Source organism: Myxine glutinosa, chromosome 4 (assembly GCF_964187855.1).
Source record: "Myxine glutinosa chromosome 4, kmMyxGlut1.1, whole genome shotgun sequence".
Lineage (NCBI taxonomy): Eukaryota > Metazoa > Chordata > Myxini > Myxiniformes > Myxinidae > Myxine > Myxine glutinosa.
In genome coordinates, this window is record NC_136264.1 from 63,223,299 (window position 1) to 63,248,710 (window position 25,412).

The window sequence follows — 25,412 nt, forward strand, 5'->3', positions numbered from 1 at the left end:
AGAGAAACGACAGACGTGCTTTTCATTGTGAGGCAGTTGCAGGAGAAGTACATGGAGAAGAGGAAGAAGTTGTTTCTTGGGTTTGTTGATCTGGAGAAAGCATTCGATTCCACGCAAAGTATTGATATGGGCATTGAGGAAGTTAGGAGTGGAGGAATGGTTGATCAGAGTAGTGATGGCAATGTACAAAAGAGCGCGCACAGCTGTAAGGACGAAGGACGGGAACAGTGGTGAGTTTGAGGTGAAGGTGGGAGTGCATCAGGGGTCAGTACTAAGTCCACTACTATTTGTAGCTGTGATGGAGGTGCTGGCTCAGAACGTAAAGGAGGGTTTACCGTGGGAGTTGTTGTATGCAGATGATCTGGTGTTGATTGCGGAAAGTATGGATGGACTGAAGGAAAAGATGAACACGTGGAAGGAATGTATGGAGACAAAAGGTCTGAAGGTGAATATCGGAAAGACGAAGGTGATGGCAAGTGGTAAAGCATGTGGTGAGGTGGAAAGAACTGGGAAGTGGCCCTGTGCTGTGTGTAGGAAGGGTGTCGGAGTGAACTCCATTCAGTGTACAATGTGCGCTGAGTGGGTTCATCAAAAATGTAGTGGTCTGAGAGGGTCATTAACCAGTGTGGCAGCTACATTCAAATGTAAGGTGTGCACAGAGGGAGCTGCAGATGGAGGAAATGTTGAGTTGGATCTTGGAGACGGCGTGAAGCTGGAAGGTGTGAAAACATTTTGCTACCTCGGAGACATGCTGAATGGAGAAGGTGGATCAGACTCGGCAACGGTTGCTCGAGTGAGATGTGCATGGAAGAAGTTTCGGGAATTGAGTGGCATGCTGATGATGAGGGGAGTGTCGTTGAAGCTGAAGGGAAAGGTGTATGCTGCATGTTTGAGAAGTGTTATGATTTATGGGAGCGAGACATGGGTAATGAACGTAGAGCAGCAACGAAGGTTGGAAAGGGTGGAAATGCGAATGGTTCGACGGATGTGCGGAGTATCGTTGAGAGAGAGGAAGACAAATGATGAATTGCGAAAGATGATGGGAATAGAGCCTGTGATTGATGCTGTGAAGAGGAACAGGTTGAGATGGTTTCGTCATGTGTTGAGGAAGGATGAAAGTGACTGGTTGAGAAGAGTGATGGAAATGAATGTAGAAGGAAGTAGAAGACGGGGAAGACCGAGAAAGACTTGGCTAAAGATGGTGGAAGAAGAAATGCGGGCAAGGGGGTTAACAAGGAGAGATGCAGAAAATAGGGCAAAATGGAGAAGATTGTCATGGGGACCGCAAGGCTAACCCCCGCTCTAGCATGGAAAATGGCCTTAAAATGCATGTTGTTGTTGTTTGTTGTTATCTGATAGATAAATTTGATAGATCATTTTAGATTTTTGTTTCATTCATTTTTGATCATTTTTTTTTTTTGAAGATTCCAAAAAAAAAAAAGCATTTTCAAAAAATGATTTTTGGGGGGGGGGGGGGGGGGGGAGAATTGTTTTGATTGAAGATTTGATCATTTTTGATTTTTGATTTGATTCTGATCATTTGATAGATCTAAATACATGATTTTTGGTGGAAGAGACCTCCCAGAATAACAAATTTCTGGCAGGGGCGCTTAGAATTTCAAGCCAACGATCCAGAGTCGGCGGAATCCCTCTGGCATCGTATATCTTGGGTTACATCACATTTCGCGGGCAGTTTCAATGGAAAGTGCAGCCGAGAAGGCGAAAGGTCGTGCGCATCGTAAGCCTCGTACGATGTCCGGTGTCCCAAGGGGGTGCCATTTGCACAAAATTAGTTTTCGCTCTTCCCATCGTGTCCGAAAGAGCCGGCTAGCTTCGCCCCGCGGGAATGGTTTAATGCGCCGTGCACGATGAGGTGGTCGCTGCAAGATGTGTATTATTAATGCATCGAGCGTGCGAAGGTTACCCACATCAAGCGCTTGCTGTTATCCGCGAGTGGACGCGTTACCACAATCGAGGGGAAAACGCCCACGGTTTGCGCGCTGCTCCCGCTCTTTCCTCGGATGGAAGGTCCAGCGCACTGGGTGCCACCACCGTTGGCGGCCGCGGATGGACACGGAGACCTGCACGGAGGAGCCAGCGAGAGCGAGGCACGTACAAACACAAACACCCCGCGGGGTCGACCTGATCGCTGTTCTGAGCTCCGTCTCCCCCCTCCTTCCCTACCCCCATGTGAATGCTCAGGAGACGCGAGGCGAGGAGATTATCGTGCCCGATGTTTGTCGCTCGTTTAAGCCCCAAACGCAGAGATTCGCCCCAAAATTTGGGAGGAATGGGGCGGCAAGGATCCGGGAAAAGGCTGAGAGGAGGAAAGAAATGGGGTTGGTGAGTAAGGAGGGGGGGGGGTGGGGGAATCGGCTTGAAGTAGCGGGTGGGAGAACGGGTAAGAGGGGAAAGTGGGGGGTGGTGGAAAGGCGGCGAATGGTCGATCACGCTCGCCCACTCGCGGTGAGGAGCGCAAGGTGGGGGCGCGCTCGGTGTACGGCGCGCGCGCACGGGGGTGCACGAAGCGCACGCGCGTCACATACAGGACTGCCGATTCCGCGAGCGTGCTGACGGCTCTAGGAATTGCTTCGCCATGAGCGACGAAGTGTCGAGCAACAACGGCCAGAAAGCCGTAAACGCAGCGAGAAAGAAGAGGGTGAAGAAGGTAGCGGGAGGGCTGGGCTGTGTCTATCTATATTCGTTTGTGCGTCCATGTCCGAGTCTACGTCCATCGCGTGTTTTTTTTTTCGTTGTAGACGTCCTGTTACGCGTACCTACGCTTGATCGGCGATGTTACAGGTGTAGCGCTTGGAAGCCGTGAGGGTGGGGTGTGGCTGGTGTGCCGCTTCAATGAAAAGAAGCGCGACATGAGATGGGGGGTTTTGGGGGGGGGTTTGAACCAGGCACTCGAGACGTGTGAATGAATCACAGGCATCTCTTTTCCGCCGGTGCACCTAGCTGGCCGTTGCACGCCGACCTGGTGTCGCCATCCCTTAGTCTTGCCTCCTCTTCTTCTTCTTCCTCCCTGATGTGAAAACCTATTGCATCAATAAAAATTTAACATCGTGCATTTACCGATGTATTCTTAAGAAAATTTGTTCGGTTCGATGAAAAATCGGTGCAGGGAACATAAATCGATTACGATGGTCATTGCAATTGTACGAATTACTATTATCATCACATTATGAGTATCACAAAAAGCTGTTTTTCTGCAGCCCGTTTGATCTCGCCCCATGTATCGCCGGGTGTGCAAGCTGCAGACCACGCCCGACACACAGAGCCATGTTTCCTCGCCCCGGAGACGATAACAAAGACCCTTGTCTAAGCAGAACCACAACCCGCTGGTGCCAAGACCTTTGGTGTAATTGTCGAGCGGCAGCAAACTAGATCTCACACCTGCATTTCGCTCGTGGGGCGGGGCTTGCTCAGGTTGCTGTTTACATAAGCAAACGTGGAACAGGTATTAGTGGCGCATCAGAAATGTCCATTTTAGTGGTTATAGTTGTATTTTTTTTTTTTTTTTTTTTTTTTGCATGCCATTGCTTTCGTTGACACCGTTCGAGCACTCACCGCTTGCAGTCTTCACATTTCATATCATGACGTGGGTCTTGCCACTCGGCCAATGCTTTGGTGTTTCTTCTCTTCTTTATGATGCTCTTAAAGTAAATCACCTTTTCCTAAATGCCAGTCATGCCCTCCTTTTGGGGTGTCGACTGAGCGTACCAACAGTGCTGCTGCACCTTGCTCATAAACGGCTTCTTTGAAGACCTCTAGAATCTTGCAAAGACCCTATTCTAGACTTGTTAAAAAATGATGTCATGGTTACCTCACAGTGATGCCACATGCTTATGCACCTGTAGACTTGCATATCTCTTTGATACCGTTATTTGAGGGGCACGTGGTGTTGTGGATGGCCTGTATGTCACCATGTGGCATGATAATTACCTGGCATGATAATTACCTGGCCATTACAAAATGCAGATAGAAACAAAATAAATATTGCACCCGTGTCGGCAGTTTGTCTATGCAATCCATGCAAGTTACAGGACTTCCAGATGCTGACAACTTTAGAACCCTTTAGAATCTCCCTTTAGAACCCTTTATAACCCATTAGAACTACCCTTTATAACCCTTTAGAATTAAACATGGTGGGTTAGAAAGGTTGTTCCTCTTCATATTTGACGGACAGATGGGTGTATGTAAGGACATAACCGAATATTGAAGCAGCTTCACCGATTAAAAATACACATTAGGACATCATAAGCATATTTTGACATGATACAGAGACAAAGGTCTGGCTACTGCAGCCAAGTTCAAAGGCTGTCTCAGTTTTCTTCCACCTTTTATTTAGGTCCCCTCCTATCCTGATACCTTCCTTCCTGATACCTGATACCTATCCTTCCACATTTTACATTTTACTTAGGTCCCCTCCTATCCTGATACCTTCCTTCCTGATACCTGATACCTATCCATCCACCTTTTACTTAGGTCGCCTCCTATCCTGATACCTTCCTTCCTGATACCTGATACCTGATACCTATCCTTCCACCTTTTACTTAGGTCCCCTCCTATCCTGATACCACACGAGCTCTTCTTAGCATCAAGGTGCTCGTGTCCACTTATTTACCAACTCCACTCGATCTAGCCCTTCTCATTCACTTATTTGCATGTTGTACTTTCTATAAGCCCTTTTTGGTGGTGGTGGTTCATATGCAGCCCGTGGCTGCTAAGGTGCATCATTTTCTGAGCGCACGGCTGTGCCGTTGCTGCAATGCCCCCCCCCCCCCATCCGCATTACCAGTCAGCTGGTACTCATTTTGCCGACCTCGGAAGGATGACAGGCTGAGTCAACCCACCTGGTGTTGATGCAACGGCATGACAGGGGCTCAAACTCAGGACCCTAAGATCTCAAGCAGGCCACCTTAACCGTTAAGCCAACACCAGGTGTTCCCTTTTTGGTGATTTCTCACAAACACCTCGTGTGTCACACCATATACCGCATTTTGCTTCTTTCATTTTCTACTGGGTGGTCGGGAGTCCATGCACATGAGCTTATCGAGTATCGCTGGTTCATCGTCTCTACACTTCCACCAAAGTGATGTCATGAGCCTCAACCTATCAAAAGGAAAAATAGAAAACCAAACGAAATTGCTGTTTCAGCATTGATGACCCTAATAGCTCGGTTGCTAGTTGCTTGCTTCTGAGCTGTCCGGGTCTGTTTTTGATTCCCTGCTAGATTGAATACCACCCTTTCCGGTGCAGTGGCAGCAGGGAACGCTGCATCATGGAGCACATTGCTCCTTGGAAGCGAAGGGAAAATCAGCTGTCTGCTATAAGCTCATAATGATGTAAAAACATCTTACCGTGTCTTTCATAAAGAGATTGGCTCCAGACTCGTACCCTGGCCAAATATATCCTGCTAATGGTATAAAATGAGGCGTGGACGAATGTAGATTAACGCAGACAAATGGATGTTTATTTGACACAGATATGGACAAAATAGTTCTTTCTTTGTCCACATTTCCCTGGATTTCTTGCAAAAATTGTAATGCATGTAAAATACAACCAGACTTCTGACAATGAGACATTGCATAGGACATTAACTGTCAGAAAATTGCAAACACCGATTAATTTCAAAATTATTTCTCTGTCATAGTAATGTGGACCAGCATACAGGAAAAACTCATCAGCTTTATTAAGGTGTCATGGACAGGATATGACATACAGTATCATTACCTCCACCACCAAAGGTGGATATGTTTTCCACCTTTGGTGGTGGAGGTAATGTATGTTTTCAGGTATGTTTTCACTTTTCACCCCTGTCTGTTTGTTTGTGAACAAAATATCTCAAAAGGTTGTCGACGGATTCGGACGAAATTTGGCAGAGATGTAGCGTATGTCACAAGGACGAAATGATTCGATTTTGGTGAAGATCCGGATTCGGATCCGTCTACGAGAATTTTTAAAGTGATTCTTCACCATTGGGAGATCGGGCCAAAAACTATACATTGTGGGATATCTCAAAAAGTTATGGATGGGTTTGGACGAAACTTTGTGGACAGGTTGTGCGTGTGACAAGGAAGAATCGATTGGATTTTGGTGAAGATCTGAATATGGATTCGGATATGAGAATTATTTAATTTTTAAAGTGATTCTTCACCATTGGGAGATCAGGCCAAAAACTATACATTGTGGGATATCTCAAAAAGTTATGGATGGATTTGGACGAAACTTTGTGGACAGGTTGTGTGTGTGACAAGGAAGAATCGATTGGATTTTGGTGAAGATCGGAATATGGATTCGGATATGAGAATTATTTAATTTTTTAAGTGATTCTTCACCATTGAGTGATACTGGTAACCATGCGGAGGTATGCTCTGTACTGAGTGCCGTTCTAGTTTGATATTATATCTACTAGATCTCGCAAATTGAAACACAAACTCTCCACAAACCTCCACAGCACCAATGAGCCTCCTTCACCCATTTTTCCACTACAGAAGGAGGCTCATCCATGTTACAGAGTTGCCTACAGTTCCAATACATGCCCCTCTGGAGTTGTTATGAGATAGTAATGTGTGTTATGGTGTTTAGCGGTAACAACACATCACTTTTTTTCCTACAGTTTCTAATGATCATGGTTAAAGGCTTGCATTTATACTACACCAGCGAGGTACCCATGCTATGCACGGGTGGAGCAAAATTTCTCCAAAAATGAAAAACATTTTGAGAAATTTTATGAAAACTTGCACCCATTTTAGGACACGTGCGGGGACGTGTAGGACATGTACGTGTTTCACCTTCGAGTGTTCAAAAGCAAACAGACAATGCGGAAACGGCAAATGCCAAACATTGAACCAATAAATTCCACATTTTTATGCTACTTTCAGTCGAACGTCAAGCATGGACAGCTGGTTCGTGAATGACTTGGGCAATGGACTTACTGCAGCTTACCCCACCAGAAGGTGGGTAATGTTTCTATACGCAGTCAATGGCGAAACTTCATATGCCTCATCCGCGACTGTCATTTACGCATGAAAAATTGCTGCATCTCACTGGTGGAAACCGAGAATCTCGATTGTATTGAGATATTACCGAACAAGTGAATGCTTCCACATGCGGTAAATGGCGAAAATGTGAATGCCAAACCCGTGAATGTGTTTACATGTGGAGGGAGATAGAGTGAGAGTGAGATTGAGAGTGAGAGTGAGAGAGACAGAGACAGAGACAAGTTTTGTATGGGTGGAATCTCAAAATCATAATTGTATTGAGAAATGAAACTTCCACCCTCCCCCCCCCGCCCCCCCATCACTCTAGGACACCCGCTGGGACCCCAAAAAGTTCCACAGAAAGTTTGGTGGGACAAGCCCCAAAACTGAGGGAGTAGTTCGTGGACAGACAGACACTCTTGCTTTACTGTACAGATGCAGGACATTAAATTAAATTGCGTCAGTGTAGTACTTTTAGAAAAAAAAATACGCATGAAGAGACAATGGGCAATTCAACGCAGTAGGTGGGATTCAACCCTTGGATTGTAGTCTTGGTGAGCCACTACTTTAGGGAAGGGCACCAGACAGGCTGAGAATATAAAGACTGTGCAAAGTTGTCTTTTGCGATTGTTTATGGGATAGGGATTCAATGACTAATTTGTCCCACTGGTTGTATTATTACCGAGATGTGGCTCTGTTACTGATGAAGAGCCCTTGCTCCATTAGCACAGGAATTTATAATTTGAACAGGGTGCCAGTGACAATAGTGCACTCTTTGTGGAACAGAATGGGATGTTTAACCTCCACCAACTGTTGCCTGCAAACATGTCCTCGGCTTGACATCCATCTAGGCTGGTACACTTTGTGATGCAATGCCCTGCTTGTGAAGCTTTATGATGCAACTTCTTCAGGTTGTTTTCCACCATGCTATGTCCCTGATGTGTTGGGCGGTACCAGGCCTATAATCAGAAGGGGCCCATAATGACGAAGATATAAAAATTTTTTATAAGTGTACACATTGTGATACGTTTCAATAAAGAATACGTATATAATTTAATGCTACTTTTAAAACACATATGATTTAAATTGAAATACACCACCATTTCCTGGGGTGTGATGTCACCACATTGTTAATGGCCTCCATTCCAGTTCCAGCTCGGTAAGCTCACTTTTTACGCGTGTAAATGGAAATATAAAATATATATTTTTAAATATTTTTTACACGCGTAAATGCGTGTCTGTTTGCACGTTTTTGGAATGGGGCACACCTGCCATTTATACTATTTAAAATTTACATTCACGAATAATTGTAATTACGCGATTTGAGTGCTTGAGTAACGCTGCGATAAAATTTTCGCACTGAACAACATGAAAACGTGTTTGCGATAACACCCGGATGCCGGCTAGATTGCCTTCCTTCTCCCTCACCTTCCCCCTCACTCCGTTTTAAGATACCCTCCATCTTCACGTCGTGTGTGTAGTGGTGTTTCTCATTTTGTGCGTGAATCGTGCCACTGTAATAAGCGTAACTGCATAACCCTTGCAATCATGACTGGAAAGCATCCGTGGAGTAGCAAGGTTTGTAGTGTGAGCAAAAGACAGAGGAAGGCCATCACTATTGAAGCAAAAATGGATGTTTTAGGACGGTATGAAAGAGGTGATCGTACAGGGTGCACCTGTCATTTATACTATTTTAAATTTTACGTTCACGACCAGGGGGGGGAGTGATTCAACTGCGAGTATGGATCTGAAGGGTAACCCTCCCTGGGAGACCGCATGATTCAGTCCAGGGAGTAATTGCTACATTCAAGGCATATCATCTTTGAAGAACATTTGCAAACCCGAAGAAATCAACTGATAATGACCAGATGACTAAAGGAATTCTGAAAGGCCTTCACAATAAAGGACGCTCCATGTAATGTTGAGGAGTGTTGGAAGGAAGTCACCCATTCCTGTATGAATGGTGTTATGGTGAAACTTTGCCTTCGATTTGTTCATGGCTTCAAGGGTTTCAGCGTTAATAATAACATGTCGAAAGCACGGCGTAACATCGTCGAAATGGCCAAGACTGTAAGCTTTGATGAGTTGGAGGAGGGTGATATAAAGATTTTCTGGACTCGTACTGAGAGGAGCTCTCAAATGAGGACATTCTGCTGATGGAGAAGGAACGCCAGGTTGATCTTACAAATCTAAATTCAAATATAATAAACCATTGTAATAGTAATAAATAATCCCGATTGGGAGGATGGTCATCTCTTGACGTTGTAATTGAGACCACTGCCGATTTGGGGGGACCCCTCTGGGAGCCTCTCTGATCTGAAATCGAAACATCTAAGACCGAGTGATCTTGCGGACAATAGAGCAGGAGGGCTGTATCAGGTTTCAGAGAAATCAGTGTGTAAATAAGGGACAAGTAGGGATCCTAAGTTTGGGGGTTAATTTGTTTGGCGTCAGGCCTTCAAAAGGTTAAACCGGCCATGCTGATGTGCTGAGGGGCCTAACATTGTTTGCAGTAATCTTGTATACATAAAAGGATGGAGTCTGTCTACCTGGTTTTTTTGCCCCCTTTTCCTATCTCCTGTCTGTCTTGCCACTTCATACATTTTCACCAAACTCCGTCTAGGCATTATTAACAGCACTCTGAATTTTTGAAACAGTTTGGTCTAAACTGGGGAATATCGCTATTTAAACAAGAAAGATGGAGAATGGGGTGATAATGGAGAAAAAGCAGGATAAGGGGGGTTGGGGAGTTTGTATAATATACATCAAGGCTCATGGAAGAGCTAGACCAGAATCGAAGAGAACAAAATTGAATGGGCAATTAAAACCAACAGCAGAGTAGAATTGAGAGCGAGATCAAGGTGAAGTGGAGAATGACATGGGGAGAACAAGCTGCATGCAAGATGAATGAAACACAGCAAGAAGAGGAAGGGGAACGCAGAGATGAAACAAAAAATGAATAAACCAATAAACAACTAACAAGCGAAAAGAGGTGAAGGAGAGAGGTAAAATCACAACACCATGGAAAAAGGAGTGCTTGAGAATGCGATAATTTGGAGACGATCATCAATTTGGGGTAGAAGAGATCATGAATATGGTTGGAAATGACCTGGGGTAGTGGTTAACAGCTGTCTTGAAGCCCTGGAGAGGAGAATGGGCCAAAACAGACTGGGGAAGTTGGCTCCACAGGTGAGGGAAAAGAGGAACAATTGAGTGGAGGTGAACAGTGAGCCTGGATTTTGGGGGTTTAACAAGAAGAGGGTTATTGGTAGACCATGTGCACCCTGTAGAAATCGGGTGGGACAGAGCCAAGGCAGGACAGAGAGTGCAATACCATGCAAAAAAGAAGTGGCCTAATACAGAGATGCCACCAACCTGTCTGTGATGCGAATGTAACAGGCCTATACACTCAGCTTCGTCATGGGATAGCCCAGTGATTTTGAGGGTTTTGATTTCCATGGCATCAAGAAGGGCAAGGTGTGAAGCAGGTGTGCTAGCCAGAAGGGGAGAGCAGTACTCCATCAATCTGCGAATGAAGGTTGTCAAAAGTTTGGACTGGCCAAGGAAAGATCTTGCGTGATGAAGGATGCCCAGTTGGTGACTGGTATTGGAAGCTAACATGGTAATATGGTTTGCCCAAGAAAGATCATGGCTGATGGTGAGTCACAAAAGAGTGACTCCACCTCTTCAAGTGGTTTGGTTAGGAAATAGATGGGAGGGTTTGTCAAGCAGGCCTTTCTGAGAGACACGGTGAGTGTGTCGGATTTGTCGGGGTAAAAAGGCATCTTCCAAGTGTTGGACCATCTCATTTATATCAAGCTCTGCAGAGAGGGAAGATGCTGCTGCATGCCTGTTTGAAGGATGAGAAATTATATGGCAGAGGGTGGAATCATCAGCAAAGAGATGGGCAAAATTTTCCAGGGAATCAGAAAGATCATGGATGAAGATGAGGAGCAAGACTGGACCCAAAACGCTGCTTTCGGGCACTCCAGCCTTAACAGGGAGAGAAGAGGAGAGGATCCCATGAAGATGTACATGCTGAGTAAGTCAGTGGAAGAAGTCAGTCATTCATGAGAGGATGTGGCCTAGGTTGTCATAAGCAGAAAGTTTGGAGATCAGGGCGGGTGCCAGACTGGCTCAAATGCTCGAGATATGTTAAGAGAGATGGTCCTGATCTCATTAATGAAATTGAGGGCTTGCATCCAATTTTGGGAGAGTTGAAGCAGTATGTCCAAGGTAGAATGACCGGGTCAGAAACCGAACTGATGATCTGAGATCAGGCCATTGGAGAAAAGGAAGGATTTTATGTCAACTGCAATGATATATTCCATGATGTTCCTTATATTTGGAAGCATGCTAATAGCCTGTAGTTAAGATGATTCATTTTTGCACCATGGTTGTGTATTGCAGCGATGTTAGCTAATTTCCTGGCAAACTGAAACTGACCCAGGGAGAATTATCGAGTGAACAGAGCAGAAAGAGGATGATCAAGAGCAGCAGAGCAGTCATTTATTTCATCAGAGTCGAGGTTTGCTTGAAACCTCCCCGCCTTCTGAAATAAGACAGACAAAATCCATGAGTAGTTAGGTATGATACTTTAGGCGTAGGGAGTGAGAGGTTGGGTACACAAGATTTGGAAGCAAACACAGAATTGAGGCATTTGGCATTCTCACGTGCAGTGTCAGCTATTGCGCCATTTGAAGTGAGGGAGGGGATTGGGGGGTGGGGGGGGGGGGGAGAAGGAGGGGGGAAGGGGGGAGGGAGGAGAGAATGGAACTTATTCCAGAGACAGACTTAACAAGGCACCATGGAAGCGCGGAGTGGCTGTGGAGGGGGCGGGACGCCGCCTAAGTGTGGAATTCTGCTTAAGTGCAGATTGTGCGGAGGAGGCGGGACGACGGACGTGGAGGGTGCAGGACGCTGCATAGGGTGCGGGAAGCTGCTTAAGCGCATAAAGTGTGGGACGCTGCATAGGCGTGGAGGGGGAAAATGCAGGCCGTAGTGCAATGCCGTCTGTAACAGTGTTTGTCTGTCCGTCCAGTGTATGTATGTATGTATGTATGTATGTATGTATGTATGTATGTATGTATGTATGTATGTCCCTTCGGCCTGCATTTTGCTGGGTTTATTCCCTTTAAAATGTTTTGTCTGCAACTGTTCATTCAATTGACACGAAATTTTCAACATAGGAGTGCCTCCCCCTGTAGGTTATTTGGTAATTATGATGTCATAGGTCACGTGGTATGGGCGCCATCTTGGAAAAACCGAAAAACTTTGCAACTCTATATCTCCGAAACCGCTCCATGGAAAAAAATTGAAAGATGGCTCATTGTACAGTTCTTCCCATAGGGAATAACATATGTGATGTCATAGGTGCCTTTATTATGACATCATAAATGGACAAGTGGAACGCTTGATCCAATCAGTATGAAATTGCTTGAGCGTGATCTAGGGATACATTGGTCGAGAAAATTTTTTTTTATCAGTCGCGTGGTTCAGAATCCATATTTTTATGGCATAGCCAGTAGGGCAATACCATCTGGAACTGCACTTGTCTGTCCGTCCAGTGTATGTATTGTTACGGACACGGCTTAAGATGTTATGATGGGCCGAGCGGAATGGCCGCCGTGTTCGCACAGTTTACCCGATTCCACCCGACGTTGACCAAATCGCGCTATGCTAAATCAATGAAGGAAAGGACACAACGGCTGGGATAAATGAAACGACACAAGGGGTACAGTTCTCAAGACCTCCGGAGGAGGATATAATTGGTGGTGGAGAAAAGGGGTAGATTACAAGGTAAGAGGTAAAGCACAGAAGAGATAGGCACTTAGACACAATCTTATCTATCCCAGACAGACCACAGACAAACGGAACAAGACTGACTTACACAGGGATTGATGGCAGGGAAGGACAGGCAGTCGATAGCGCAAGGTGCACCTTGGCTCAGGGACAGGATACAGCTCAGTCCAGTCCAGAGATGCGGGGCGGTGTCACAGCGCTCGGAGGTGGCGTCCTTCTCTGTCCAAGCTGAGGGCGCATCTGACGTCACCTCCCTCTTCCTGCGCATGCTCAGCGGGGAGTGACACGCCCTCGGCTCGTTTGCCCCGCCCCAGATGGGATCGGTCCGCCGCTTCTATTGGGTGCGGGGGGTTACCGGGCTCCGCCCTTGACGAGGAGCTGACAGCGAGCCCCTACGTGGTAACCCCGTCGAGCACATGCTCGATGGCGGCTCGTTGGAAAGGCTTGGTGCCCTTTCAACACCGCCTACCAACCAAGCCGGAGTGAGGACGCACACTCCCCGCGCCGCCGCCGCTGTTGTTGTTGTTGTTGTTGTTGTACCATGAGGAAGAGCTGCGGGGAGGTATTGGGAGGTCCTAAACTTCCTAACGGTGCCATACAATCACATTCTGGTGCAACAAAGTCAGAATTAATGGAAACGAGTCCTTAACTGACATAGACTAAGAATAACTAGCAAGATGTCCTATAGTTGTCTACGTGAGATGCGGTGGACCTGGATGCGACATTTAATGGGGGAAATAGGGGGAGGTCGGGTCTACAGAGTGTTGTTTACAGAAAATGGGACTAGGGAATGGGGGATTGGGGATAGTTGGGAAGTATTGGGGAAATAGGGGAATATTTACAAGCGGATATGGATGGAGGCCAATCTCATATCCGCAACATTGCACCCTTCTCTACCTCGGGGCGTCCCGACCCGATAAATTTTTACCTACGTTAGTGTGGCACTCAGATGTAGTTCCCTCTACTATTAACTCAACCCTGAGTGCGACAGTTTTACAGATGTTCACAAATGAGTAAATATGTCCCCCTGCGACGTTGCACCCTTCTCCTCACAGAAACACACCCACAGGATAACCGAATCGCGGAAAGAATCCTCAAACTAAACATACAGCCGGTAGGGAGCATCATTTATACAAGACTACACTGATATTTACACTACGATCCAGGACCTGTTCTTTGAGGAACACATGCAGATGTTATGCATAGAGAGAGCACGCATGCCAGCATCGATACACCAACCCACGAGTGCCCTGTGGCCCTACGGCCTTTAATAATGTGCAGAGCACCCCGTCCAAGCACCAAAAGCACCACCCCATACACACAGTCAGCACCATCCGGTGCACCAATAAAGTGTTCATAGTCACCGGTGGTGTCGCAGCCGGCCGATGTTCTGCCGCTGGTCTTGCCTTCCTGGAGTGCACTTGGCCTTCTGGCTTCTTTAAAAATAAAGAAAGGCGCCAACCGCGTCCATTTCTAAATTGTGGCCGTCAGGGGGGCCAACTAAAAGTGGTTCACCTGTATGGCATAGGTGCCACGTTGACCCAGAGGTCCATCAACGGGTGGTGCTTGCCCGCAAAAGAACTGCGGTCCATTGTGGGCGGCCACCAAAATTGCGGTCCATATGGTGTATCGATCCAGGCAGCAAGCAGCGAAAGTACAGGCCCACAACTGCGGAGCCAGCACCTCTCTCTCCTCTCTCTCTGCCCCAAAGCCAGATCCTCGGAGGTGGGAGACAAAAAAGAAGACAAGTGAGTAAGGTGGTAAGGGCGCAAAAGTGCATGCAATACAAGGTAATGCACACTGGGGGCACATGGGAACCAGGTGAGACAGGTACGTTCCTACCGTACGCCCCCCCCCCCCACCAGGTAACCTACATTGCCCCTCCCTTACCCCTTACTGTATCCACAAAACACAACACTACCCATAAACATCTACTTTACACATCAACAAACGTCCCTACTGTCTTCCCCGTTCCTCCCATAAACCAAATTCGTCTTCTCTCCCTCCTAACCAATCAAATTTGCCATTTCCAACTCTCATCAAAATTTGCCATCTCCAACTCAACATCAAAATTTGCCATCACCAATTCATCATCAGTCCCTCCTAAGGAGGGAGAGATGGAATCACCCCAATGTCTCATCCACGTCGTGATGCGTCTCACATATCCAAACAGCAATTCTCACTTCCTGCAACACAAAACAAAGAAAACGCAGGTGTGGAGTCACCATCCTCACCTCAGGTAAGTGGCTGCGTATGGTGCGACAGGTTCATCAATCCTAACTATTTCCTAAATGACTTTAACAACTTTACATTACCCGGGGTCTTTCCCTGCCAATCCATTGGCCAACTTACACTATGGGTTCTAAAAACCAATTCCCATTGACCAACTGTGGTGCTTCTCAATTTGGGGTCTCACTCCCCCGATTCATCTCCCGGTGCCCTCGCACAATTTCTGGGCTGTGACGTGTAGCTCTCCCAGCAGGTCTACCCACCTGCACACCTCCACCACTGTAGTTGCCACCCGAGCTTACCTGCTCCTCACCCTACCCTAACTAACTGGGGAAGGCCCTCTCGCACTCTCACCCCCTCAGTGCCCTCTCTGGCACGGGCTGCCCGATCCACACCCGGGATCCTCAGGCACCCACTGACACTAACGGCTCCCAGAGCCCACCTGCGGCCTCACCTGGCCGACATCCTCACAGTGGTGGAGTGCCCAAACCAACTACACACACTAACAGGCTACACGCCCAGCCATTTCCACAACACTAATGCACCCATCCACAATACCATTCTGCAACCGCACCACAAATGCCAATATCCAACCACAATTTACCTATACCCTCTACCTAACACTTACACTACCCGCCCCGGGTACTCGTGAAAAGGGGTCCACTCTTCCCCCATCCACACCTTCGCACCATGCACACCACTCCGTACCACTTACTCCAACTCTCTCCACACCACTCATTCCAATACTCCATGTATTCCACACACCTGCACTTGCACACCTGTGCTCTCATACTTGGTGCCGCCTGCACCCTTCTCTCCCCCAAGCGCATTCGCGCTGATCCACAACACTCACTACTCATACACTGCTCCACACACCTGTCCAGTTCTCACACAGCATCATCTCATCTAACTACTCCCCTCTGAAACTTGCGCTTCCCCGTCTTCCCTTACACTCAGCGCTCCCACGTCATTATCAAACACTAAGCTACTACGTCCCCACTACAGGTATCAGTCACTACCTAACCTTATCGTTACCTAATGTCATCTTCTAGGGCCCTACACACAATATCCTAACCCACCCGGCTAGTTTTCACTGCCATACACCCCATAAACTATAGCGCATTTGCCCCACTCATGGGAAGGGTGGCAGGGATGCCACCCTTACCCACCGGGCCCATTGCTCATCAATCCCCCAGTCCTCTGGCACTAATAAGCCCCCCTTATTCAGAGGTACTGGGTCCCGCCTCGGCATCTAAAGCCGAGGCAATCCACGGGGGCGCCTGCTCGCCGGTGTAAGGCCTTCTAGTTTCCCGGGGTCTGGCGGGGGGTGTCTGGGGTCGGCTAACCCGCTCCCCGCTGGGCGGAGTTAAGGACCTCAACCGCCGGGGATCATCCCGGCGTGTGGCTAGACAGTGCCGTGCCAGGTGACCCAGACGGTTGCAGGTATAGCACCTCACCTGATAAGGTGCTTGTCTCCGGAATTCCAAATTTTCCCCCCTGAAGGTCCGAATTGGATTACCCGCTCGTGGTCCACCGCGGGCCACCTCCGGGGTCTCCTGCCATGGTCCAGGTCCCGCCAGGCGCTGGTCCACCAGCCTCCGGACCATGCTCGCCAGGTCAGGACTCACTTCGGGGGCGGTCCCCTTAAGGGGTCCGCCCTCCATCGGGGGTCCCACCTGGCGGACCGCCATTGCGTGACGCTCGCTCCCCCGGGCCAGGGGCCTCGCTGCTTCCCAACGGGCCGCAGCGTCAGCCGCCTGGCTCAGAGTCTGCGGGCGCCACATGGCGAGCTGTTGCCGGAGCTCAATATCCGGGAGGGCCTGGATAAAATGGTCCAGCGCCAGGCTTTCCCGGGAATCCGCTGCCATGCTAGCATGTGCGATCCCCACTGCGCGGCGAATGTCGTGGGCAAGTTCCCCGATGGCTTCCTGGGGCTTGCGTTTTCGCAGCGCGAGCTGAGCTTTAACAAGCTCGCTCTGCTGTTCAATGCCGAATCGATTAATTAGGGCGTCGCGGAGGGCTGGCAGGGTGAGAGCACCCGGTGGTAATGCCGTCAGCACCTCCGCCGCCGCGCCGCGCAATGCGGCCACCAGGTGTACTCCACCTTCGTCCTCACCCCAACCGTTGCCCTTACACACACAGTCAAACTGCGCCAGGTACGCGCGTAGATCACTCTTGCCGTCATACGGCGCGAGTGGGACCTTGTGGGACCACCTCGTATGCGAGTCGTTGCCCGCCTGCCGGACCCCGTGCGTTGCCCCTTGCGGGGTCAGCGCGGGGCCGAACCGGCCGGGCCCCCACAGTACATTACCCCCAAGGGGCTCTCGTGCCTCCCCTGTCCCTCTAAAAACTACCCCTGTTGGTGTCGATGCATGGGTCACACTTCCGCAACCCGCTACCCATTCCATACCACCACAACCTTGCTCACCCACACCTCGCACCTCTCCCATCACCGGACCCTCTCGCTCGCACCCTCGTTCCATACCCTCCGGACCAGCCATACACCTCACTCTCGGCCTCTCACGAACATCCGGGTCTATCTCGACCCCCAAGCTTATTAAATCACCTGGCGCATCATACGCACGACCATATTGGTCACCACTTACACCGGGTCCTCTTTCTCTTCGCTTCTCCTCCATCACCTGCGAATCCCTCATCCGGTTAATGAGCACATCATCACGATCCGAACACAGACTTTGGACCAATTCTTTTACTTCCTCTTTTATCTCTTTCTTATCCTCTCTCCGTCGCTTCTTAATTTCGCTCACCCCTTCTTCCACTTCTTCTAATTTCTGCTTCACCTCCTTCATCTCCTCGTGCGCCCCCTTAAGTTCTTCCTCTAACTCCACCTTATTTTTTTCTATGTGCTCCCGCACCTCCCGCTCTTTAACCTCCATCACCTCTACCACCTTGTTCATTTTCCTCGTCAGGTCCTCATGTACCGTCTTGACACTCTTTTTTAATTACCCCTACGTCCTTTTTCATCTCCTTCTGTGTCGATTTAAAACCCTCTATTACCGCTGTGTTCTTCTTTACCTGGTCCCCCAACTCCTTTTGTCCCACTGTCAGTTGTTCTACTCCCAGCGTCAACTCCTCTATACCACCTTGCAATTTTACAGTCCCCTTTCTCACCTCCTTCTCCATGCGCTCCTTACAGTGCCTCACCTCCTCGCGCACTCCTCCGACCTCCTCACTCACACCTCTTCTGATCTCTTCTCCCATCACTTGCATCTCCTGCCCAGATGCCACCCTCATCTGCTCCATTTCCTCCCTGTGAGCATCCAATTTAGTTTCTACCCCCATTCTGACCCCCTCTATCTGCTGCCCCATTTTTTTAACTTCCCTTTCCGCTTGGTCCCTCATGTCCCTCAATTTGCCTTCCATATTGTTTTCTAACCCCTCTAACCCATTTTTCACTCCCTCTATCTGATTCTCCTGGGCAGCCATTCTATTTTCCACCCCCATTAACCCATGTTTCACCCCTTCTATTTGATTCTCTTGAGCGGCCATTCTGTTTTCTACCCCCATTAACCCATGTTTCACCCCTTCTATCCCATTGTCTAACCCCTCTAATTTCTTGTCTAATCCCTCACCGGTACCCCTCGCTTCGTCCCTCATTACCCCCAATTGCTCACTCTGAGCCCTCGCTTCGTCCCTCATTACCCCCATTTGGCCCTCCAATCGCTCACCCAATCGCTCACTATCAGCCCTCATTTGCTCACTATTAGCCCTCATATCGTCCTTCTGCAGGTTGAGGGACGCCTGCATTTGTACCATAAATTGCTCCATGAGGGCCTGCATTTGCGCCATCCCTCCCACTTGTGCAGCGGGTGCGGCCGCCGTAGCCATGTGCGAGGCGCAATTTTGCGCGCCCGCAACCTCGTGCGCGAGGACGCCATTTTGCGAACCTGCCGCCCTCACTGCTTCGCTCTCCTCATGTCCCTCAATTTGGTCCTGGATCGACCCTGCCTCACTCTCCTCTACCGGAACCCAGCCGTCTTGATCTGCCATAGCGCGACTTTCAAAATTCGGGTTTTTATTTTACAACAAAACAAATTTCGGTTACTTGTAATTTTGAGCGCGTTAAGCGCGCTTCGGGTCCGATCTCACTCCTCGACACCAATTGTTACAGCCAATAGTACAATTGGTGTCCAAAATTTGGGCTAAATAAATTTAGTCCCAGGTCCGAATCCAACTCCTGACAACCAATTGTTACGGACACGGCTTAAGATGTTATGATGGGCCGAGCGGAATGGCCGCCGTGTTCGCACAGTTTACCCGATTCCACCCGACGTTGACCAAATCGCGCTATGCTAAATCAATGAAGGAAAGGACACAACGGCTGGGATAAATGAAACGACACAAGGGGTACAGTTCTCAAGACCTCCGGAGGAGGATATAATTGGTGGTGGAGAAAAGGGGTAGATTACAAGGTAAGAGGTAAAGCACAGAAGAGATAGGCACTTAGACACAATCTTATCTATCCCAGACAGACCACAGACAAACGGAACAAGACTGACTTACACAGGGATTGATGGCAGGGAAGGACAGGCAGTCGATAGCGCAAGGTGCACCTTGGCTCAGGGACAGGATACAGCTCAGTCCAGTCCAGAGATGCGGGGCGGTGTCACAGCGCTCGGAGGTGGCGTCCTTCTCTGTCCAAGCTGAGGGCGCATCTGACGTCACCTCCCTCTTCCTGCGCATGCTCAGCGGGGAGTGACACGCCCTCGGCTCGTTTGCCCCGCCCCAGATGGGATCGGTCCGCCGCTTCTATTGGGTGCGGGGGGTTACCGGGCTCCGCCCTTGACGAGGAGCTGACAGCGAGCCCCTACGTGGTAACCCCGTCGAGCACATGCTCGATGGCGGCTCGTTGGAAAGGCTTGGTGCCCTTTCAACACCGCCTACCAACCAAGCCGGAGTGAGGACGCACACTCCCCGCGCCGCCGCCGCTGTTGTTGTTGTTGTTGTTGTTGTTGTACCATGAGGAAGAGCTGCGGGGAGGTATTGGGAGGTCCTAAACTTCCTAACGGTGCCATACAATCACATTCTGGTGCAACGAAGTCAGAATTAATGGAAACGAGTCCTTAACTGACATAGACTAAGAATAACTAGCAAGATGTCCTATAGTTGTCTACGTGAGATGCGGTGGACCTGGATGCGACATTTAATGGGGGAAATAGGGGGAGGTCGGGTCTACAGAGTGTTGTTTACAGAAAATGGGACTAGGGAATGGGGGATTGGGGATAGTTGGGAAGTATTGGGGAAATAGGGGAATATTTACAAGCGGATATGGATGGAGGCCAATCTCATATCCGCAACAGTATTATGTATGTCCCTCACAAACGTACACCAATCAGAGCTGAGGATCTGGTGGCATGACAGGGGGACAGCAGATCCAAGCCCGTCTATGCCATTGTTATCGGTCTTGTTTTTATTTGTATTAAACCAAAGCTATAAGGAAGGAATTAAAGCGACGGGTGGTTGATAATGGGACAGAGGTAATGTGAAATTGGAGACATGTCATGGGTATGGGAAACAGTTGTGTGGGTATGAGAGGGGGAATGTGTGGCCCAACAGTCCAACACTATCTGAGCCTGAGATGGAGGATCAAAATTAGTCGAAGGAGCACAAAAAGATCAAAAAGGGTGGCGTAAACTCTCTGTAAATATGCACCATATAGCGCCACCTGGTGGTGGTGGCAGAGGGTATTACAATTTCTTTTTTTTACCTGGGCAACGCTGAGGTTAAAGCACTCTTTGCATGGGTAATTTGCACCAGGTACTTCTGCTAGTATACATATAAAGATACTTGTCCTCCCATGCCCTCCCCTTCCCCTTCCCCTACCTTCCTCTGCCCCATTGTCCCCCATCCCCTTCTCCTTTCCGTCCCCTCCCCACTTATCTCACCTTGCCCCTACCCCCTCCAACCCCACTCCCCTTCTCTCCGCCCTTCCCCTCCCCCCCTCATCTCCCCTACCCCCTCCAACCCCGCTCCCCTTCTCTCCGCCCCCACCCACCCCGCCCCCCCCCACAATGGGCAACACCAGGTACTTCCGCTGGTATACATATAAAGATACTTGTTCTTAATGTCTATCAGTATTTATATTTTTCATTTTTAATTATTGGAGAATTATTTTACTCAGGATTACTGCAAGCCATGACTAACCTACAGAACAGGATTGCATGCATCGATACTTTTACCAAAAGCTATGCTGGTGAGAATTGTCGCCACAAGCATATAATTTGCGTAACTACCAATATAAACAGACAATATAAATGACTTGGCAAAAGTATCGGTGTACAGTTTTAGAGTATCATGACACATTGGAATCAGTGAAGGGAGTTCCACAAATTAAGAATGATAACCTGCTGTTAGAGAGTGGGCTCCCCTATCAGGCCAATTTCAACCGTTCCTGCCATCCCCAAATCAAATGTGGGGAACATAATCTTCAAACCTCCATGAGGTGATAAGCTTGAAAAGTCGAAGATGGCAGGCCACAGCAGCAGAGTTTGTCAAACCAGCTACTCTATGCAATACCATCTAGAAGCAGCTGCACACAAGCCTTTTCCAAGATGTCAATGCACAATGGTGGATGATATAGCCCAAGGAATGGGAATACTGTGATGCTGAATGTGGAAACTGGCTTTATTGAGTAATAGGTCCATGGATACATTGTTCAAGTTCAATGGCACTGTTTGGAAGATACGTTGGAATGCCAGTTACAGGCTCAAGAACAACAACCATAAAAAAAATCTGAAAGAACAAGGGGATGCACTATGCAAGACACGACTGCGACTGTCATACTTGAAACCGATCAAAAACTGGTGAGGCTGTGATTCGTACAAGGGGAAATGATTCACTCAAGGAAATGAGTTAAAATGGCCACATTTTTGTGTTCCCGTCTGAGCATAAAACCCATGATTCTGGTATCCTCAGTTTAAAATGCTGTGATCTCTAATGTACTCTAAACTGTGTCGATTCGTCTGTCATCTCTAATGCTCCTTGCACTAGATGTAATATGTCTACGAGCTCCTCAATAAGCCTTGGACAATGTAAGGAAAAAAACAAAAACAACAAAAAAACGCTTAATCTTTAAATTGTGAAACTTGTTTTACTGGTTGGAAACAAATGAACAATTCTAAGCACTTTTTTTTTTTTTAACATGATAATTTGGAATTGCTGATTTAAGAAATTTGAAAAAAATTAAGTGGCAAAAACCACCTTTCCTTGGTCTGTACTTGGTAAATCACTGGTTTACATAGATCTGTACTGTTACGGCCTAAAGCATAGCAAGCCAAACATGGTGAGCAAACCGGCTTTATTTATGCGTTATAACAATCGGAAACAGGGGTGAAAACATAACCTCCATCCACCTTTGGTGGCGAAGGTAAATATATTTATATACATAAAGAAAAAGGAAACAAAGGAAGAAGAAAAGGGAAAACCACATTAGGCCAGCACGAGTGTGAAGGAATAGGCAATCACGAAGCTCGAGGGTGCTCCTCGTGTAAAGGGCTGGGGCAACCTGATGGAACCACTTTGAATCCGGCCAGTCCCAGTGGAGGACCTGCAGTCCGATGGTCCGGAAGATGCCAGAAGAGAAGAGACCCAGACAATGAGCAGGTGGGCGGCACCGTATCCTCCAGTATCAAGCTCGAGGCCAGATCGGGGATCCAGACTGGAGGAGCCACAGCAAGAGTTTGAGCGAATATAGCATTCAATGCAGCCGCACCCTCCCCCCCCCCCCCCAGTAGCCCACAATCCAGACCTCACAGTAGGCCCCAATTCAGGCCCAACCATAGGCCCCAATGCAGGCCCCACCATAGGCCCCAATGCAGGCCCGACCATCAGCCCCAAGGAAGGCCCGACCGTAGGCCCCAAGGCAGGCCCGACCGTAGGCCCCAAGGCAGGCCCGACCGTAGGCTCCAAGGCAGGCCTGACCATAGGCTCCAAGGCAGGCCCCACAGTAGGCCCCAATATAGTCTGCAAGGTAGAGATACCGCAGCAAGAGCTTGATCCAGCACCCCCTTCAGGGAGAGGTACTGCAGCTTGAAACTTTACAAGCAATGAGCCATCCTCAAAATGGCCACTGTCTCCTCCTCTGCATCAACTTCCTGGTTCTCTTCCCAACCCCACAGCCAATCATAGGCTTTATACCCATGGGCCTGCCTGTGAAACACTTGGATGACAGTTTTTAGCTGGGTCGGGATTCAAACTCAGGCTAAATGGCCTTGAAGCAAGTGTGCATGTATCTAGGCCATCCTGTCAGCCCCATAACTATATATATATATATATGGTACATCACTTTTTTGTATGTTAAAAAGGCTCTGTTGGCTGAACAGTTGCATATGCCCCATCTATTAGGCATGAGCTTAGCAGAGCTACGGCTCCCTACATCTCTGTAGGATTGTACTGCAGCCAATACCAGGAAGAGAATTAAATTCTGAATTTTATAGACCAGTCCACCCCGGAGAGGGAACATCCACGGACACGTGTTTTGAGCTTGTTAGTCCTCCCTTATGAAGGATGCTTTTTTATTAAAAACGTTAAAAAAAACATCAAACATTTAAACAGCTTGGCACGTGCACGTTGACCCCACGGCCAAGGCACACAGTCCAACCCTACAAGACATTAAGTCAAGATTAGACCTCTTCACTGTATTGGGTACCAGAAAGCAAGAGCCACATCAGCTATTACTGCATGCATCCTTACCAACAGGAAATGCCTGCCATACATTAACCTGTCTTTGGTATGGCCCTTCAAAACTGTCGATGGGAGCAGCCAGGAACAATTTTTATTAAAAAAAGACTCTGATCTTGAGTTGATGTTCACTGCACTTACCTGCGCCCTGCCAAAAGAAGGAAGCCCCTTCTCCCTCAAGAAAGGAATTGATCAATGGACATTCTGCTGACTCACTGGCCCCACTGGAGCGGATTTCCCCTAAATGTTGAGTGGTAAAGCCATTTCATGTTGCATTTTCTCCAAAATATAATCTCTTAACTTTTATGAGCTTGAACGCATTTGCTAAACGAGTACTTGTTGCAAATGTGCAGACCAACTGGGAGCTAGTGCCTGATACACACCCACCCTGTTTAGGCATAAGGTACTGCAGGTAATCCATTGTGCAGTAATTAACAACAATTCTGAATTGCATCCGGGAAAGAAAATAATAAAGGTAAAATGCATTGTCAATGACTGTTACACACTGTACTTGTGCATGCATGCATGCATGCATACATACATACATATTGACCATATGAGACTGGTAATCATGTGAAGGGTACGGTAAATCATGTAAAGATTTACATTCTGGTAATCTGTCTATTTGGTCTTGAATTTGCTTGAGTAAGAGGGATAACGGTTCATCATACAAGAGAGGGTATGGAAGCAACTGTGCAGGAGAGGTTGTGCATCATTGTCCCAGGGTCACAGTGTCTCTGACAAAGGGACATACATGTAAGACTGCTAGAAGATATAGCCAGGTGGAAACCACAGGGTCAACCTCAGCCCCTTAATGGAGAGGGGAGGTGGAAGTGAGTGAAGTGGTCGATTTATAGGTGAAAGGAGAGCATGGGAGACGACGAATGAGGTAATTTGTTTAGTGCTTGAGAAATTGAAGTAGAAGGTGGAAGATAGTTTGTTAAAGATTAATGAGTTTCTTCTGTTCAAGTGTACCTGTCTAGCATTTGAGGGAAAGTGAGTTGAGAGTGGTTATGGTAAAAAAAAAATCAGTAAAATTGAGCAGTGCGGAGAGGAAAATCCAGGAATTTAAGGCCAGGTTTGTAGGCATTGGAAATAGAAAGAATCAGCCCTCAGAATAGAGAGGAGTTCGTTGGAGGAGTTGGAGGAGTTGAAGGTGCAGGTGATGGTAATGCTGCTGAGGTTGAGACGGCAAAGAAAAGTGAGGGGTAGGAGGAGCAGAATGTTCTTTAAAAATCCGATTACATTACTCGTATATAGAGATACAAACATTTTCCATTCAGGAGAGGGATTCAAAACCTCAGTATACAGAAATCCCAAACAATCACAGCTGCTTATTGCAGCTCCACGACGCCACCATTCAATTGGGACGAAACTTAACACCGGGTGCAATATGTCTGCACGGTCCTGGATAAAGACTGTCCAGTAGCGGCAGACCTGCATTTTGCCGATTGAGCAGCCATACAATATTTGTTGTTGCCTTAAGTTTTGAATACATGACGTATTGATTTATTCCAAAATGTAGCAACTCAAAAGTATACAATTTTCATTGTGGAACATGGTAATGGAGGAGATGCACCACCAATCCCTTCCTAACCTTCCATTGTTGTCCCATCATTGATGAAGCTAACTTGAGGAAGGGTGGGATAGATCATTGGCCTTTCTTTCTTCACACAATGTTTCTTTAAAACT

General features: G+C 47.9%; 1 protein-coding gene across 2 annotated transcripts in view; it reads left to right on the forward strand.

Annotated features, from left to right (window-relative positions):
- Positions 1–25,412, forward strand: part of LOC137425860 (uncharacterized) — a 473,741-nt gene that overhangs the window by 64,651 nt on the left and 383,678 nt on the right. The window contains exon 1 of one of the 2 annotated variants that reach the window (XM_078775807.1): positions 2,496–2,668. The exons of the other annotated variant lie outside the window; for it this stretch is intronic. Coding sequence (XP_078631933.1) covers positions 2,597–2,668 — 72 coding nt within the window. The 5' untranslated portion in view covers positions 2,496–2,596. Of the gene's footprint in view, positions 1–2,495; positions 2,669–25,412 lie in introns of those variants that run through there. 2 annotated transcript variants of the gene reach the window in all.